General features: G+C 33.8%; 1 protein-coding gene across 1 annotated transcript in view; it reads right to left on the bottom strand.

The window, feature by feature from the left end:
• The window catches only part of LOC115626059 (sodium/potassium/calcium exchanger Nckx30C), a 50,004-nt gene extending 42,112 nt beyond the window's left edge, over window positions 1-7,892 (bottom strand). The window contains exons 1-3 of the mRNA XM_030521311.1: window positions 7,593-7,892; window positions 6,467-6,519; window positions 5,956-6,390 (exon numbers count right to left, since the gene is read on the bottom strand). Of these exons, the coding sequence (XP_030377171.1) occupies window positions 5,956-6,390; window positions 6,467-6,519; window positions 7,593-7,678 (574 nt within the window). The 5' untranslated portion in view covers window positions 7,679-7,892. The remainder of the gene's footprint in view (window positions 1-5,955; window positions 6,391-6,466; window positions 6,520-7,592) is intronic.
• Window positions 7,893-19,428: the final 11,536 nt, after the last annotated feature.

Genomic DNA, 19,428 nt, shown 5'->3' with positions numbered 1-19,428 from the left:
TTCTGAAAGTTGCCAGTTTGGTCAATCTTTAAATTACAACAGTTGTTGTTTTCAAAACTACTGAAGAATTAGCAATTATTCAAAATTTTAAAAATATTTGAATAAAGATTTTCATTGAGATATATGGATGATAAAAAGAAAAAATGATTGACAATAAAGAACTAGAGTAAACGTTATGAAAATAATGTGAATATATAAATAGAAGCAATGGAAGTCTTTATGGATTTACAATCCACTATTAATCCTTCTAAGCTATTTAAACAAAATTAATATTGATGGTATTAATTTATTTAAAATCAATGTATGTAATGAATTTTTTGTAATACATGTAAAAATAATATAATTATGATAATTAAAATTATGATTATTATTTTATAATTATTTTCTTTGAAAATATCTCTTTGGCCAACTTCATGATAGAAGAATGTACCATTGGGATTAGTTAAGAGTCCAGTGCTCAGTATACTCGTATATAGACAGCAGGAGCACAATTTAGTTAAGCCTCTCACTATGTTTCGAAGTAAGCATTTAAATTTTCTTGTATTGAAAAAATAAGTCCTGTTCTAACATATTCATAAGTTATAAAAATTTTATTAAATGTATAAATAAAATGTTTATTTTACTGGAATAAATTAATTTAAATTGTAGAAGAAAGTACGCGTAATCCATTGCTGAGAGTACAAGTGGCTTAGGAAATGAAGTATTTATATTTAAATATTTATATACATGCCTTAATGATCCCAACATTTCTCTTTGTGATAGGTAAACTAAGAATTCTTTTACATTCTCTGGATATACTGCCAACTTGGCTGTTCTTCTGTTGGGATTATAATGATATTTCTAACAACCATCTTCTTGGATATCTCTGATCACATTTGGCTGTGAATCGGGGATATACCATTATCCGAACGTGTCGGAGACTTTAACAGACATTGTTGTACTTTTGTTAGACATTTATTTGAGTGTTGCTTAACTTTTAAGTTTAAATAGGTTAGTTAATTAATAAGGAACTTCCAGAAGCCCAGAAAAATATTTTTCCAATTATATCCACCAGCAGAACCAAACCACAAGGCATTGCTCAGTATTGGGAAATAATGGGAATGCCAGCAGAATACTTTATTGGATATCTTGTCATTTTATATCAACCAAAATATTCTGCGTTTCTATTCTCACAAGAGTTGCTGTAGATATGCTGGTAAGTGTGTGTGTGTGTAAGTTTATAGCCTGCCCATTTATAGTATGCTCGTAGCAGGTTCTGCTCTATTGCTGTGTATGTGTGAGAGGTTGTTTTTGTTGCTGGCCTACAGTGAGCGCAATTTGGGTCGATGGTAAAATAGAAAAGCAAAAGCCCACACACACGCACACATACATACATACACACAAAAATGTGTGGCACCAACACACAAATACAAAAAGAAATATATATATATATATAAAGTTTTTCGAACAAGGGTCGTTGAAGACCAGTGCACATTTATATTTATATATAAAAATACAATACAAACACAGCTGCATAGATAAATGTGTGTACGTATGGATGTATATGTGTATTGTCTGTGCTGTTCATGTGTGTGTGTGTGTGAGTGTGTGCGGCAGCAGCTGAGTTATGTTCGCTGCTCACGACGCTTTTTCAGCTCGTGGCCGTGTCTTTTTGGTCGTTTCATGTTAATTGCTCATGGCGTTTGGCAACGCGCGGCGCTTGTTCCAGCAATCTGCGTTAATTTTAAAGGTTGATTTACAGCTGTAACTACCGTTAGTGGGGCAGTTGGGCTCACTGCTGTTGCGGCTGCAGTTCAACTGCATTTGTGTGAGCGTGCCCCTAAAAGCACACAGCACAAATTTTTATATATTGTACGTACGAGTATATGTTCTTTATGTCTCGCGGCTCCATATTTTTTATTTTTTTTTTACTGTTACTGTTGTTCTGCTGTCGCCTTTGTTTTGCTTCTTTTTTGTTTGTTCGCCAGCCACTTGGACCAGTGTTGCAGGTCGCAGCTTGCAGACAGCTGAGTTGAGTCATTAAAATGAGAAATGGCTCTAGGGTTGTCGCCTAAGTAAACACACAATGCACGGCACGGCACGGCAAGGCAAGGCAAGGCAAGGCACAGAAAGGCAAGGCACGACACGGTCAAAGTTGTTTTAATTGTTGGCCCAAAAGGAAACACAAAACCAGCCATAGAAAAGGTTGCTCGACACATGGACTTGGACATGTGCGTTTGGGGCGCTTTAATATTTGCTCTCACATAAATTACACATACGCACTGCCTGCGTGTTTGTGTGTATATGTGTGTGCGGGGGCAGCAAATATTACGTATATGCTATGGGCATTATAATGATTTATATATAATTATTTTTACAAATTGCACAAGTCATTTTATTGCCTTAACGTCCACGGCTCATGCATAGCGTTTTTCTTTATCGTATACGTGTTAACATAACATGTTTCAACATTTCTCCATCAATTGCCATCTGACATAATACCGATGTGGGTGGAACGACTAACTAACTTCTCAGTAAAATGTTTACTTATATTTATAAAACTAATAGGGCATTATATTTCTCTCTTATCAATTCATTAGCTTCTTAAACAATGAAGTTCATGGCATTGATAGCGATATAAAAGCCTTATTCATTTCTTTGCAAATTGCAATTATTTGCACTTTGAAACTTATTTTGGCAAAAAGAATTCAATAATCGATATGAAATATTATTTTAAATCAATATTAAGCAAGATATTTGTGCGCTGCTATCAATTGAAATTAGTCAAAAAGTATCCTAGGTTTTTATATACCTTATTGAGTTTATTTCTATAATTGAAATGATGCCGAGAAAGCAAAGAATCGTTTGCTGCGGAATATATAGGTATTTTTAATATACTTCAGAGACTATGAATCATAAGCTATTTAGGATAATTCGAATATCCTTCTGATAATTTGTTTCAAGTTCTTTGCAAACAAATTTCTCACATACAGTTGAAAATCTGAATTGTTTTAGTCCTCAACGCAATTAATGCAGTCCTGTCGCTTTTCTCTGCCATCTGAAATAAATTTTGAATATCTTCTTATAAAGCAAAACCCTCCATAAGGTTTTCGGCTTCATCACAATATTTATGACATTGGGATGTTTTGCCTAAAACTTTCTTTGAAAAAGTACCAACTCTTCATCAACTGTAACGTCTACATGAATATAATATAAATACTTTAGCTGTCCATTTATCCGAATTACTATCATTATTATTATTTTTGTTACATTCTTGTCACGTTTTTTCTCCCATTCCTCCTCTCAATAATATTAACATTAAATGATGTAAGTAATTACAATTTTGAAGCAAAAGCTATTAAGATAGATATCGCTCAAATAATCTGTAATTCACTCCTTCTCTTGATAAATTTTATTTTATTGTCAATTAAATCCAAAATTCTTTCGCTCGCTCTTCTCATTTTATTTTTAAAGCTTGACAGCATTTGGAAATTGAAATATCGAATTGAAATGAAATTGCCGGCTTAACCAATGTTTTCAATAAATTAAGGAACCATTGTCAATAAAAATGTTGTTGTTCACAGCACTCTCACTTATTGAAAGCACACAATAGGCAATAAAGGCAGCCATACAACTGCAGAACTTCAGAGTAAATATCGAGTGCGTGGGAAAAATGCATATTTTTCCATGAATTTTGTTGCTGCCTCTGCGCGGAAATTTTCATAAAAACACAATTTTTTCTGCGTATCTCTGGTCAATTATGTGGTTGTGTTTTCATTTTTAATTTGAATGCGAAATGAGTTTTGAAAGGCAAACCGAACAACGATTTAAATAGTATTATGACTGCGACTTCTGTGGGATTAGTGGCACTCACAACTTTTCGGGGAAACAACTAAAAGCACAATTTCGCAACGCTTTATGCATCAAAGCATGTGTTGCCGGAGGGTACTGTCGGTGGAATTGCAATTTATAATTGGACCGAAACTACTACAGCTTGTTAGAGTGAAGAGCACTACATCCCGCCGCAATATCCTTTGAGAGATTCTGGCAGATTTTTTGAGTTATGTTAAACTAAATTCATTTAAAAAGTTATTTGAAAATTGCTTTAAGAACCACAACAAAAATGAGATTCTTGTGGAAATATGTATTTTTGCTTTTGTCCTTTACCATAAAGTTAACCACAAAAGTATGCCGTGCTTAACTTTATTTCTCTTTCAAATCCACTGCCAACAACAAACAAAAACTAACATACGTCGTAATTAGATAGAGATAAATGTACGGGTATGTAGGTATGTTTAAAAAAAGTTGTTGAAAATCACTTCTAATTCCACGGGGGAGGAAGAGATGGGCTGGCAGAACACAACCACAGCAGTAGGTGGAATATTTTAACTTCCATACGATATAATTTGTAAGCGTTAACTGTAAATGAAAGGTGTTTGTTTGCCAGCACAGAGCTGTAACTAAGTAACTAATAATTAAGAGTTGTCCACAATCAAAGCGTGAAATGATTAAATTCTATTATATATTATTATTTTATGTCGAACTTTGTTCACGAATAATGAATCTTAAAATAATCTACCTACGCAAATGATGCTATTGTTTCAACAAAAATAAAAGATAAGAAATATAACATTCAGGTTTGGGGGAGACCTGTCGGGTGTCCAGCTCTCTATTCTCCCATGTCCCGCCAATCACAATAACCTAGCCTAAATGCCATAAATGGAAATGTTACAAAGCTTAAAACGTTAGGGATTATATTTTATATTTAGAATTAAGTAAAGGCTCTCAGCGCTTACTGATTAGAATAAATTTAGACTTAATACCATAACATTTCTAAGCTTTACATTTTTAAACATTCACGCAAACACTCTTGTAAATATAACTAGAGCTTTCGTCCTCGAATTGAAAAGCTGTAATTTACCTATTTTTGGATAGAGTTCATGCAATTAAGCCATTTGTCGTGGTTAAATGGGCCGAAACCAATCCGTCTTCAGTGGAATATGCCGTTCATATGGCTGCTTTGAAGCTCAAAGCCAGCCTTTACTCATTTCCCAATCAGTAAGCGACTGTAAAAAAGTTAACTAAAACCCTTAGCGTAAAGCTGGCACACAAAGGCCGATCAACTATTCGACGTTGTGCTTTATTTTTGAAATCAAAGCAATTCAATTCAGCCCAGCAAAACCGAAAATAAATTTAATCACCCATCCAGGCAGTTAACTTCCTTCCTTAAAATAAAAATAAATACATAGACACCATTGAATGGCCACAGATTCTCATATAAATAGATTTGAAAATTTGTAATGAATAATAATTGAGGTTTTTGCGGCGTCTTTTTAAAGCCATGCGAATTAAATTTCTATAATATTTCTATAATATTTACAATAAATATGAAATATATAAAAAAATATAACACATTTGTGAATGAATGAATTAAATGCTAATCTCACAAATTTTCTGCAACACTTCATGCGCACCATGGCGTATGCGCAATAATTTGCTTGATGTTATGAATTATGAAATTATTATAATTACGTATACGCAGTGTAGTTTTTCAGTTACTTAGAAAGAAATGCTAAAAATAGTTGAAAGATTTTTAGTTGTATATATAATTTGTATGCCCATAGAATAATAATTTGCCTCATGAAGGAGATTACGTATACGCAGCGTACGCCAGCACTAATTTGTTTTTTAAAAAACTTTTCAAATTCTCATTATGTGCAATTCAAAGTGTCAACGTACATGCTATATAGTTATATGGTATATGTATCAAGCATACTTTATATGCAAATATTAATTAAATTGCGCATACGCAGCGTATAACGCACACTTGAATTCAATTTGCACTTGCGCTTGCAAGACTGTGAGCGAACAAATCAGAGAGATATGGTAGTCTGATTTGAATAGAAATGCAATTATGTTGATTTGCGTACTTGTGTGAGTTACAGTTTATACATACATGCGAGTATTTTGACTTACCATTGGAACGCTGATTGGCCATATTATCCTCATCAGAGCCATGCCCCGCATTCAAATTGAGTTCCTCCTCCTCGTCCAGCATTTGCTCCTCGGATTGAAAGGGATACAGTAGTTCGGCTTCCTCGTTCGATGTTTGCGATGATATAACCTGATAAGTGGGCGGCACACCACCGCGTCCCATGTTAACCGTTACATCGTTGTTAAAGCTACCCGATTGCTGTTGTTCTTGCTGCTGTTGTTGTTGTTGCTGCTGCTGCTTGTGCTGCAGCTGCGTGGCCGATTTGGGCTTGGCGGCCAGCGTGTGGCTGGGCAGCAACAAACTGAGGCACAACACAAGCGCACAGGCAAAGGACGAGCCGCTGCATTGCCATCGCCGTCGTCGGCGTCGACGATCGAGTGCAGCAGCGTCGGCAGCAGTTGCTGTTGTTGCAGCATCTGCTGATTGTTGCTTGTTGTTGTTGTTATTTGTTGCATTTAACGTTAATAATACTAAGCGTTTTAAAATATTTACACATTCGACAATGTACGCGCACATTAGCGATAACAAAAGCGTTGCATGGTGTTCTGGTTGTGGTTGTTGTTTTTGTTGTTGTTCTTGTTCTTCTTGTTTTTGTGTAGTAGTAGCAACATAAAAATGTGTTGTTGCTGGCACTAATTGGCAACACGCTGTGGGAAATCGTAGTCGACCGCGTCGACGTCGACTATTGAAATCTATCGTAGGCAAGCGTTGTGCCTCGCTTGTGATGGTTGCTGCTGCTGTTGTTGTTGCTGTTATTTGACTGTTGTTCTTGTTATCTTCGGCTGGCAACATGTTGCCAGGCTTGCAATTAATGTTGCTAGTGCGGCTGCTGCTTCTGTCTAAGTCGGCTGCTAAGGCAACATGGCTGCCCAATCTAAGGCGCTGATCTTTAGCTTTGTTGTTCAATTGTTGTTGTACGAGTAGCTGCTGTGATTGCTGTAGTTGTTGCTGTTGCTGTTTTTCTTGTTGATGCTGTGGTTTTTGTTGCTGCGCCTGCTTGCTGCATGTTTGTTGCTGCAACATTGGACCCGAAATATTTATATATTGTGGTTGCTGTTGTTCTTGTGGCTGTTTCTTCTATTTTCTCTGGTTTTACATCTGCTTCTGCTTCTGTCACTTTTACTTTCTGCTTTCGCTCAAAACCGTTTGAAGTCGTTGTACGTTGTTGTTGAAATATTCTTAATTAAAATAACGTGGCTGTTGAATTATGCAATAAAGTTGAAACTTTTGCCTGGTAGTGTAGTGTGTGTATAGTGCTTTAGCTTTAAGTTTTTTCTTTATAATGAAATTTTACTTTTTTGCTAAAGTTGAAGACTGACGCGCTCGCTTTAATAGGCGTTTACTTTTTTATTTAATAAACTTTTTTTTTGCTATATCACACTCGGTATATAAATATATATATATATGTATAATATATCTATGCTTCACACTATTTTTTTAATTAATTTTAATTATAATATAAATAACAATTATAATATTTAATAACTTTTGCAGCACACACACAAACACACACACTTAGGCGGCCAATTTTGGCGCCGTCGCCAAATGCAAATGCATTGCACGCAATGCTTTTGTTGTTGTTGTTGTTGCTATTATCCGTACACCCGAAATTAGTCACGGTTTGGATCTGCTTGCTGTTGTTTTTGTTGCTGCTGTGCTGGTTGTTGTTGTTGTTGCTGTTGTAGTTATAGCTGCTGTGGCCATTTGTGTAAAGTATGCAAGGAAAATTTTGTGCCACCGCACAGCGCAGCGTTGTGGAAAATTTCCCTGAGAGTTGTATTTTTGTTGTGTATTTTTTTTTTGCTTTCTTTTGCTTTTGGGGGGCTGCAAGCCGGGACACGACAGGACGTTAACAAGCAGTACGACCAATTTTAGGCCGAACCACTCGCTACAGCTGCCGTCGCTGTAATGTGAAAGCCAAAGAATTTCGATTTAATTTCGTGCTCCTTCTGCCTTCCTTGTGCCTTGCCGTCGTTTTTTTTTTTCCTTTTTATGGCACTCACAACATGGCGCTGGAATGAACTTTTCTGAGTATTGGAAGTTGCGGCCTGCTGCTTGCTTTTATGGCAGAGAGAGCAGCAGCAGCGCAGCTTGTTCGTTGCTGTTGTTGTTGTTGCGCCTGCGTCGCTTTTGTTTACATTTTCGCATATAATTTGATTAAGTTGTTGGGCCTTTCGTCTAACGGCGAAACTGTAAAATAGCAGAAATGTAAGATTTAACATATCGATAGACATGGACATACTTGTACACACATACAACACAGCTTCAAATAAGCTTCAATCTAGCCCTAACTATTTCATGCAGCATTCCACTTTACTCACACATTCACTCACGCACTCGCTCTCTCTCTCTCTCCATCTCTGCCAACCAAATGCCGCTCTCAATGCAAGCGCTCTCTTTGCTCAATTATGTTCACTCAAGCCTGCACTGCCTCAACCACTCATACAGACTCAGGAAAACTGATTTTCCTAGTTTTGAGAAAATCGGCATACAATTAAAAAAAAAAAACTGTACATTTTCCATTATTAAAATATATGTATGCACTTTTCTTACATTTTGAAACAGTTGTCTGTTATTAAGTAATATTTGTCTTTCAATCAGGAATTAAGGCATTTTTTTGTTTTTATTTAAGCTCATTCACTCAGAAAATCTTTTGAACCTTATAATTTAGAAATATTTTGCTTAAATTTAGAAATTAAAGTTTTTCTTAGAACTCACACACTCAGAAAAAATGTTTTAGATTATTGACTAAAAAGCACCTCAATTTGGTAAAATGTTGTATTATTAGGAAATAATTGAAGTGTTACTTTATAATTTTGATTTTGATTTGCTTCTCTTAAGTTTAGAAATCCGAGAGATAACACATTATTCGTATATTTTTCTAGTTTTTAAGTCGAAATCGTATACTGCATTTAGAAACATTATCTAAAAAGTTTTTAATTTCATCCTTCAAACCATAAACTAATACTTGTAGATTAATAGAATATTGTATTTAAGCATTTTTTGTTTAATTTTCAAGTGGTTTTCAGTTAAATAAGAGTAGTGATTATTTTCTATGCTTTTTAGTTATTTATCGTATTATTGGAAAAAGTTTCAATGTTATGATGATGAAAAAATACATAATAAAAATGGTGTCATGATTCAAAAATATGATAATAATATAATAATAATAACAATTTAATGCTTGTTAAGTGATTCATTTTAAAAATAAACTAAAACTCGGCTTCAAAAATAAATAATAATAATTAAACTTATTATATCAGAAAATAATTTAAATTTCAAAAAATTATACTTGATATTTTGAAAAAAATCAAAAAAAAATAGTGATCATAAGATTTAAAAAAAATTTAAGCATAAAACTGACATTGAAATTGCTTTTAAAAATAGTTTACAAAGTTTCAGTTGAAACTTTAAATAACAATATAAATAAAGTTCAAAAGTAGGGCTAGTTAGTTGTCTGTAGGTGTGTTGTAAGGACGTTTTTTTTAGTGTACTCTCACGCTTGTTCATCACTTATCTCTGCCTTCTTATCGTTGTGCTTGCTCTCTCTCTCTCTCACACACTCTCTGTCCCGTATGATATGCGTTGTTATTGCCTGCTTTCGTTTTGCTTTACTATGTGCGCGTTTGTTTGCGTGTGCGTTTTACTTTCATTTAGCTTAGTAGGTAACAAAAAAACAACAACACGAACAACAACAGCAACAACACAAATAAGTAATGTTAAAGAAAAGAAAAACGCGTGTTGTCCGCCTGTCCTTCTATCCTCCTATCCTCAACGTCATCACCTCACTCACACCCTCTACTTCTGCAGCTGCTGGTGCTGCTTCTTCGCCGTCGCCTTCGTCTTCGTCTTCCTCACTCTCCCATTCTGCGGTCTGCGTGCCAAAATGCGTTACACTTTTTCTCCATTCTATGCCGTTTTTTATGTAGCTCCTTGTGGCTAGCTGGCTGTCTATGGGGTCTGACTGTGGGCTCTATGTGCGGTTATGTTCATTGTTATGCTGCCGTCGCTAGGCTTTGAGTAGCTGCTACTAATTTTACGCGACTATGTTTGCATGTTTGTCTATGTGTCTATATGTGTGTGATTGTATTAGTGTGTGATGCTACCTTTTTCCTCTTCTTTTTCTCTGCTCTACGGTATTTATAGCTTTGGGGAAAGTTTAGCGAGGAATTTGACTATGTGGCGTTGTTATTAATGATGTTTTTCTTTTTTTTTACAATATAAATATATAGCTATAGAGTATGTATGTTGCGTAACCTGGATTTCTATACATTTTTGTATTTTAACGTATTCAAATAATAGAATATTAAATTGCTTAATTATCTGGCGTAAAGTAGCAAGTAAATCGAAATATATGAATTGCTTAATTATTTTGCATAAAACAAAAAGTAAATATATACATACATATATATACGTACATATATATATATATATATATATATATATATATATATATATATATATATATATGTACAAGTATATATATATCAATTGTGGGAATTTGTCATTATACCCTCTTCATCGGTATATACTACTACTTTTCATTCTTAATCAGCTGCAAATTCATAGAAAAGTTAGTTCGCAAGGTCTGTTATATGCGAAAATTAAAGTAAATTAGTGTGAAACATAAGTTATTTGAAGGAAATATTAATTCAAATCAAATATTAACTCATTATCTTTTATCGTTTAGTTATCTTCTGGTTATTCGATATAATTTCCATATCGTTACTTTTCATTAATTGTATAATTTATTATATGTGTGGCATACTTTTGTTCACCCATGGACTTCTTATTCAATTTTTATAGCTCAATCATCTTTTTGAACAATATAGTCTTTAAAATAATTTCAGAAAGTTGTTGGCCAATATAATTAGTATACTATTGCTCGTTGCTCCTTGTAATAAATAACCACCCTGTTAAACCGCCCTAACAATAGTGTAATAAAAGTAGCCATAAAATGTTTTCAACGCTCGCAACTACCAATTAGAATTACATATTTTGGGCAATAAACTACATTTATGGGAATATTAACTCTTATTTATTTCATAGTAATATGTAGTGTTGTAAGTTGGTTGGATGCAAGCAATATTTTTGCCGCTGAATGAATTGTTAAAGGTTATGTTTTATGAGTAACGAAACATATTCTAGCGAGAGAAATACAGATTTTAACAACAGAAAAAAAAACTGTAATATTATGGATATGATATAAGTACTTAGTGTTTTATTAATGATTCTCTTGCAAAAATGGTTAGAATTGTTTATAACAAATAATTTTTAGAACTGTTCAAAATTCTTTTGCTCTGCCAACGATTAAGAAGATGTTTCCCAATTCAGTAATATTTACTATTAGTCTGTTGTAAAATGTAAAAAGTAAACTAAAGAAAAAACATAAGTTTATGTGCTTTATTTTTATAAAGCTTTAATTTTGTTTCGATTAAAAAATAGTAAATTTGTTGTTATTTATTTTATTCATTGTTATTTATTTGCTTATAAATATTTGTCATTTTCGTTTTATAATTTGTAATCAATGTATTTTATTTTGTTTACCTTTTATTTATTCATATATATTTTTATTTTAGCTTATGAATTATTTTTTTAATTATTGGACCATTTTGTCATTACTTTTTTAGCTTTTAATAAAATGTTATTAATTTATGTGATTTGTATGGATTTTTTTTATTTATTTATGGATTTAAAATGTTTTTTGCATTTATTTATTTAGCTTATGAATATTTGTATTTTAAATTAGTATATTATTTTTAATAATTTCTTTTCTAAATTTGTTTTAAAATACACTTTTTTATTTGGTTTTTTTTAATTAAATTCTATTCATATTTCGTTTCTAAATTGGTTTATAAAATTTTTTTTTTGTATTTCGTATAAATTTTTGTTAAATTTATACAATTTAAAAAATGTGGTTTGAACATAAAGCAAATTTAAATAAATAAATGCGAAATCATACTATTCTGATATAAAAACTTGTCTGGAACATAATCTTTACTTTACGTCTACTTTAACACAATAAATAATTTCATGTCTGTCCATAACTAATTGTGTTCTATAATGAAAAGTATATCTATATGTTTATAGATATATGTAGTAGTTTTATATTTCTATGAACGCAATTAGAGTACCTTGTATCTAGTATGTAAGCTTTTTATAGGCCAGGCTTTTTAAATGAATCGCTTGTTCTATGAATCATGTTTTGGGGCATGACGAGTGTGGCATTCATATGCGTGTATGTACCATTTAGCTTACCATATCTAGCCTTTACATAATAACACATAATTCACTTTGCTGTTCGCTTTTCGCTTTCTGGCTTTTTGCTTCTCATGTGACGCTTAGTTTAGCACCTAAAAGCATGCTACAGAAAAATAAAACACTTGAAATCTTTGCATGAATTCTTCCCATGGCAGACACATACACGTTCATATGAGAAGGTACTATGTATGCTTGTATGTATGTTTTAAGTGCATGCACATACATATTAAATGAGGTGTCCAGTTCTTGAATTTATTCAGATTTAAATATGAATTTATGTATCTTTTGTTGTTGCGTTCCGCACTGTTCCGCAGTAGTTGTGGTCTTCAATTTGTTTGTATTCGCATTTGGGGAACACACCCACAATAGTAGTTTGTGATGGAAAGGGCGTGCCACTTGAAAAACTAGCCACAATCTCGTTGAGTCTTTAAATTTTTGTTTGGGCCAAAGGAGAAACTTGTACAAATGAACAAAAATATAACTCAAAGCAACATTTTGACCTCTTTATGAAAAAGCCTGAAGCAGCAGAACACGAACATACACACCACACACAAACACACATACACGTATATACATACACACGCAAATGGTATTAACATTTTTGCACTCACTCGAGGCACCTCACAAAAACACACACAGACACACACACAAACACACAGGCATACACATCGCACACAGACACCGAAAAAAGCGTTTGAACGCCCGCTCTTCTGCTCTGCTTTATTGCTTGATTATATAAAAATTGGCTTTTCATTCATTTGATGTGATGGCTCTGCTTTTTGTCACTGCCCGGACATCGGCTTTATTCATACTTGGCTGTTTGTGTTGCCTTTTCAATTTATATTTTATTTAATTCGCATTTCTTTTAAGCTTTGACGTTTTTAATTGAAATACACACACAAATACGCGCGCACGTTTCAAAAGTTTTGCACACAGACACAGGCACAGCCACACACATACACACACACAACAATATACAACGACACAGAGTCAAACACATGCACACAGTGTTATAGAAAAGTCATGCAAGACAGCAAAAACTTTGACGACGCACCGTCCGCGTGTTGGTCCTGCAAGGATGTTGTCAACGCAGCGTACGAAAACGTTTTGGGCCAAGTTGAAAGCAAAAGCTGCCAAGGCACAAGACAGCCAACAGAATTGAGCAGGACACGAGGCAAGAGCCGAGTGAGCAACGAGCTGGTTATAGCTTTCCAGCACACACACACACACCCTCACACAAACAATTGGCCATATATGCTCGTACACTAATATTACATTATATATTTGTATATGTATACAATAAAATGTGAGTACAAATATTATTTTAAAACATCATTTCTACATGTCAGATAGCGCTTTTTAATTTATCATAATTATTTGTTTGCATTTGGCATAATTTCTAAATAAATTCCCAGCCACCTACTATATGTAGTGTGTGTGTGTGTGTGTGTGTGTTTAGTCTCACCCACTCACTCGCTGCTTTCCAGTTTATAGCATACTTTGAAGCGCTCGCTGAGCGTCCCTCTTTAGGGCGCCTGCGTTGCTCAAGCACAGGTAGCAGGCCACAAAAAAGCAGAAGAAACACACAAAAAAAGCAGCAGCAACAACGACAACAACATGGAGAAGTTTGCAAACGCGCGTGCATGCCTTACAACATTTACAAACACTCTCACATACTCACACATACTCACACACACACACACACATACATATACACACGCACGCTACGCACAATTGTATTTTGATTATGCCCGGTTTGCTTTTGCCGACGCCATCGCCATCGCTGTCGCTATCGCCGCATAGCTTACAAATTTCTACGCACAACAATGCGCTACTGGCTCCTGCCTATTGATAGCACACACATCCATACAATCATACAAGTTTGTATGTGACTTTGTAGGTGTATGTCCCGGCTAGAGATGAGGCGTAATATGATCCTAATTGCAAAAGTTGTGAGCAGCTAAATTAAAAACTATAACGAGTAGAGATTTAAGTATCTTTACAAAATTGTGGATATTAACTGCAAAAACTTGTAGAAGGTGCTTCAAAATGTGATTAGCGCAGAATTTCAACACTCTATACAGATTTTACAATTTCTAAAAAAGTCTAAAAGACAGTTTAAATTTTAATAAATAAAGGAATATTAAGGAAAGGTGTTGCCGGGTATGGGAGACATGTTTAGCAGAGATTTTCATAACTCAATACAATCTATATTAAGCGGTTTTTACAATTTCCAAAACAGAAATATTTCATTTAAATTTAAATTTTATTAAATTCATGAATATTCAGAAATGGTATGGTCGGCTATTGGAGATTCGTTTGTAGAGGGATTTATTATTCCATCTACATCCTGCTGTGTTTTAAAAGAATTGCTACTGGGTGCGTGCATTTGCTGCTTTTGTCATCTGCTGGGATGCCCAGGTTCTTAAAAAAGGATGACTACCAAGCAATGCCCTGCTAGTAGCTACTGTAGAGTGCTCTAAGGGAGCTAAGTATTATTACAAAGTGTTGGTGTGCATTAAAAAATATATGGAAAAATAGCTGTCTTCCTGTATGGAAATGAAATTTTCGGCAACTGTGCTGTCCAAAGATATATTTTTTGTTAATTACACGCTAATCAAATTCTTAAACTGACTCTTAACTCATGAATTAAACTTCGGACTCTAATTTTCATGCATAGAACCATTATTCGAAAAGAAGTGAATTATTTGTACGACAAAATCTCATTAACTTCATCAAGGAGAACTACTAATATAATGTAGTTTGGGTAAGGTATACAGTCCCCTGTTCAGAAAAGAACCCCGTTCGATTGTAGAACAAGTTAACTCATTACTTAAAAATAATCAGCAGTTAAAGGGATTTCGAAATTAAAATTCCAGCACACTCGCAAGAGAATAACTAAATGATAAAGTAAGCTAAAGAGTACAATATTAATACATATACTTGTATGTATATATATACTAGTAATAACATTAGGAAAGAGAGCCCACAACTTTAAAATACATATAAATAAGAAAAGGCTTTATGGGTTTTTGTATAATTTTTTCCGCCTAACACTGTCACATAATTGTTATTTAACTTTTTATATTTCCCCATTTCGTTTAATTATGTAAGTAGTGTTTTCTTAACACTAATATTTTAGATAAAGATATTAAAGATATTTCTTTATCTCACTAGTAAATTCATAATGTTTTTTAAGAAAACTAAATAAATTGAATATAAATAACAATTTAAATTATAAAATGTTATGTTAATATTTATTTATTATTTCTTTGAATCAATTGTATATTTTATAAATAGAATGATGTATTTCCTTTTAATATTTTTTTATTATCTATTTTATTTAGTTTTATAATAATATCAAATAATATTTGGAGGAATAATATTTGCCTTTTGACTAATACTCCAACTCACAGCCAAATTGAAACGCTAGGACAGAGTTTACAAATAAATAAAATAATAACAAAATAAAATAATAACAAAATAAAAGAATAATTAAAATAAATCCGTGCTTGGCAAGCGAATAACAAATGGTATGAAAATATTCTTGTAATATATTTACTCACTCTTTAAAAAACGACTTTCTTTAGTTAAAGAAAAAGCTTGTTATAAACAAATGATTTTCCAGTTGCGTGAGTCGTGATTCAAGGCACAATTTGCTCATCTGCATGAAGCAGATAAACACATATAATACGCATACGAGTATAGTAGATGCGTGAAATATTTATAGAAAGCCAGCATGGGAAGAAAGTTTTTCACGTTCAAACACATTAATAGGCGTTTATATAATTTATTTAATGCACAGTCGACCAATAAGAACGCCTGAAATGTAACGGCATCATAAATTATTTGTAATTATAATATTGAATGAATGATAAGGCTATGATGCTGTAGCCGCCCATCAAGTCAAAACAGTTACCTAACCATGGACCACAAATGCTTAGGGACAGTCGCACACAACTCTTGTTTCTGGTGTCTAATAAAGCATATAATATGAGTATAAATCAAATATGCCACACATCGACTTTTCATTTGTGTGTGTGTGTTGAGCAAGTTGCGGTTGACGGATGTGTCGGCGGCACAGGAAGTTCGGGAAGTTGTGCGTTCGTGTGGGTGTATGGGGGCCACACATCATAAATCACAAGCGGCGGGCAAAAGTTTTGCACTTTGACTGGCTTTTATGGCATTTGTTTGTTTGCTGACAACTCGTACTGAAAACTCAATACTCTATACTCCTTCCCAGCCCTGCCCTGCCCTGCCCCGCCATCCCTCCAACCCATAGAGAACAAACAAACTGACGAACACAGGGACTGGCTAAATTTTAATGAATGGCGTCGACCTCGTCATTCTGGATGGCATGAAGGCCGCTTATGTGCGCCAAGGACGCGCAACGAACCAAACTAAATGGATCAACAACAATAACAACAGCAACAACAACAAAAAAGGATGAGCAAAAGTTATGCTGCTAATCCAACAATAACAATAACAATTACTATACCAACTGCAACAATTGAACAATTGCAATGAACTTTGATAAATTGTCGAGCACTGCGCTCAATAATGTGCGGCACGGCTTGTGGGTTTTCTTTTTTTTTTGGGGGGATTTTGGGATTTGGGGAACTTTTCTGCGAGTATTTTCGTTCGATTGCTGTCCAAACTGTAAACTACAAACTGCAAACTGGTTGTTGTTGTTGTTGTTGTTGGCGAGCAATGCTTGTTAGCATAACTACTGCAGATAGTTGGCTATCGATTTCAATTGCTTATGCAAGCAATTCCAATTAAAATGACATAGCAATGCCAAAAGAGTTATAACTTTTCGAGCAACCCTTCCCCCGCTCCTTATACGCTAGGGCCGAAATGCAATTATGAATTTGTGATTTTCTTTTCCTGCGCTTTTTTGTTTTGGATTTCATCGTATTTGTAACGAATAGCTGGTGCTCCTCAAGGTAGTCATCTTATTTACTTTGTGTACTAGCATTTCATCTTCTTTACTAATTTATCTTTTACTTTATGTATTAAGGACCCTGCCCCTCTTATATACTTATGATGTACATCTTAATTTATCAAAAAGCGTAGTCCCTTTTTTAATCCTTTAACTAATAGGCGTCTGCAGGATGATCTAAACTGCATGCAGTCGCGATGCATGGCTTATTATTTAAATTTAAATTAGTGACCTTTCATTGACTATGCGCCATTCGAACACTTGTAGGTTCCTCATTCGCAGATCTAGGGGTACTTTTTGAATCAAATAATGAAAAGAAATAGGGCGTTCCACCAAGAAATTATTCCAACACAGCTCGGCAGTGCTTGAAGACTACTCCTCAGGCAATGCCTACTTAATGCTCTCCGTGGATTAATCTAGATTTGCTTTTAAATCTTTCTATCATTCTAAAATATTTATTAGCTATCCTTTGGACTGTTGTTGTTAATGTTTTTCTTCACAAGTTCTTCTTCACATTTCAATATGTAACGTATTGCTGTAAGACCAAAAAAAATTTAATAATAGGCAGGAAATTTAAGGTATTTAGTAATTGGGAAACAATATAGTATTTGGTTATGTCTGTTTGGGAACGATCGCTGAATCGGTGGTGAGGCCTATTGTGGTGCTTTCTTTAAAAAGTTTGATAGTTTCATAATATTTAAGCATTTCTAGAAAGGAATGAGCTTGCTTAGTTCTGAAGTATAACAGCGAATATACTCTCCGCACTTCTTCTCTTTCTCAGCTCGACTCGCATCTGCAGACACCATTGAATTTCCTGCTTATATATCCTTTTCAGGCTATGTATGTAGTTTTGTTAGTGTTTTGGTTCCCTTGATGTTCAGAATACATGGTCTATGCTTGCTCGAATACACAATTGTGTACCTAGACTCCTTGTGAGTGCATGGTGGAGCGTCAGGAGCCGGAAGGAGACTAGCTGCATACCCAGTCCGTACTTGTCAGTAAAGCTGTGTGCGGTGGTTGCCTCTCTTGTCTGTTCCCTCCAATGTTTCCGTGTGCCGGTTCATATCCGAAGCTAACACTATGGCAGCCTTAGCTAACACTATGGCAGCTTATGTTAGAAGCAAGTATCTGTCGCTTGGGCGTCCGAGAATATGTTAAATGGGATGATTGAGATGTCGCTTTAATTGTAATAAATGCACAATAATTTCATTAAATATAATTTTTCCATAATTAGGTGTTTGAGAAGTTACAGAACAAATTATGGCAATCATTAATATCCTTATGCAGTTATAGGCATTATACACATATTTTAAAAAAATAGTTTAATATATAATCTATAAGGTCTATATGGTTGTAAATCGGGGCATAGCTGGCCAAATGGCAAATAAAATTGCCCCAATGCGTCGGTGGCATAAATAAACACTATTATATATTTATTTTAGAGGCCTTTTCATTTTCTAAGTCAAAACTATAATATTATTCTATATTTTTACTGTAATAATGTAAATTTGTTATCGACAGCACAATTTATTGATTATTTAAATAAATAAAACTAAAATAATACTTCCTTTGCAATTTCCAAAACTTGCTAGAGAAAAAATCTGTTTTTTTTTCTGTAACAATAATTTACAAAGGTTTTTCCACTTAAAGGGTCTAAGTCAAGTTTTAAGCAATTTTTCCCTTGTAAGAAACAAGTTTTAATGAAAGGTTAAGAATTAATAAGTATATGAAGAAGCGAACTCTTTTTAAGGAACTATGATAATTATTAATATTTTAATTCAGTTACAGGCAATATATATTTACTCGTTTTTTTTTTCTTTGAAGTCGTTATTCTTTATTTAAGATCTGTACTAAGGAGGGCATTTATTAAATTATAAATTATATACTCGTATTTAAAAATAAAATGTTTTTTACTTTGTTTGCAATTTTAAAAACCCGAATGCAAGTGCTCGATTAGAGAAACAAGTTTAAATCATAGATTAGGAAAAGATAAGTAGACGTATATAAAGAAAAAGGATATAAGCCAAAGAACTCTTTTTATGAAACTACAATAACCATTAATATTATCAGTCAGTTACAGGCATTATACATATATTTAAAAATTATTTGTTTTTTACTTACTGAAATTTCCAAAACTTGAAACTTCAACGCGGTCGAGCTAAAGAAGAAAACGGTTGTTTTCTTAAACAATAATATAAGAATCGATAAGTATAGAAAGGAAAAGGGAAGAAGTCTATTAAAAACTATTCCC

Source organism: Scaptodrosophila lebanonensis, unplaced genomic scaffold (genome assembly GCF_003285725.1).
Source record: "Scaptodrosophila lebanonensis strain 11010-0011.00,11010-0021.00 unplaced genomic scaffold, SlebRS2 tig00000080-arrow-pilon, whole genome shotgun sequence".
NCBI classification, from domain to species: Eukaryota; Metazoa; Arthropoda; class Insecta; order Diptera; family Drosophilidae; genus Scaptodrosophila; species Scaptodrosophila lebanonensis.
Note: the sequence above shows the minus strand (reverse complement) of the source record. Positions and strands in the feature narration are given on the sequence as shown.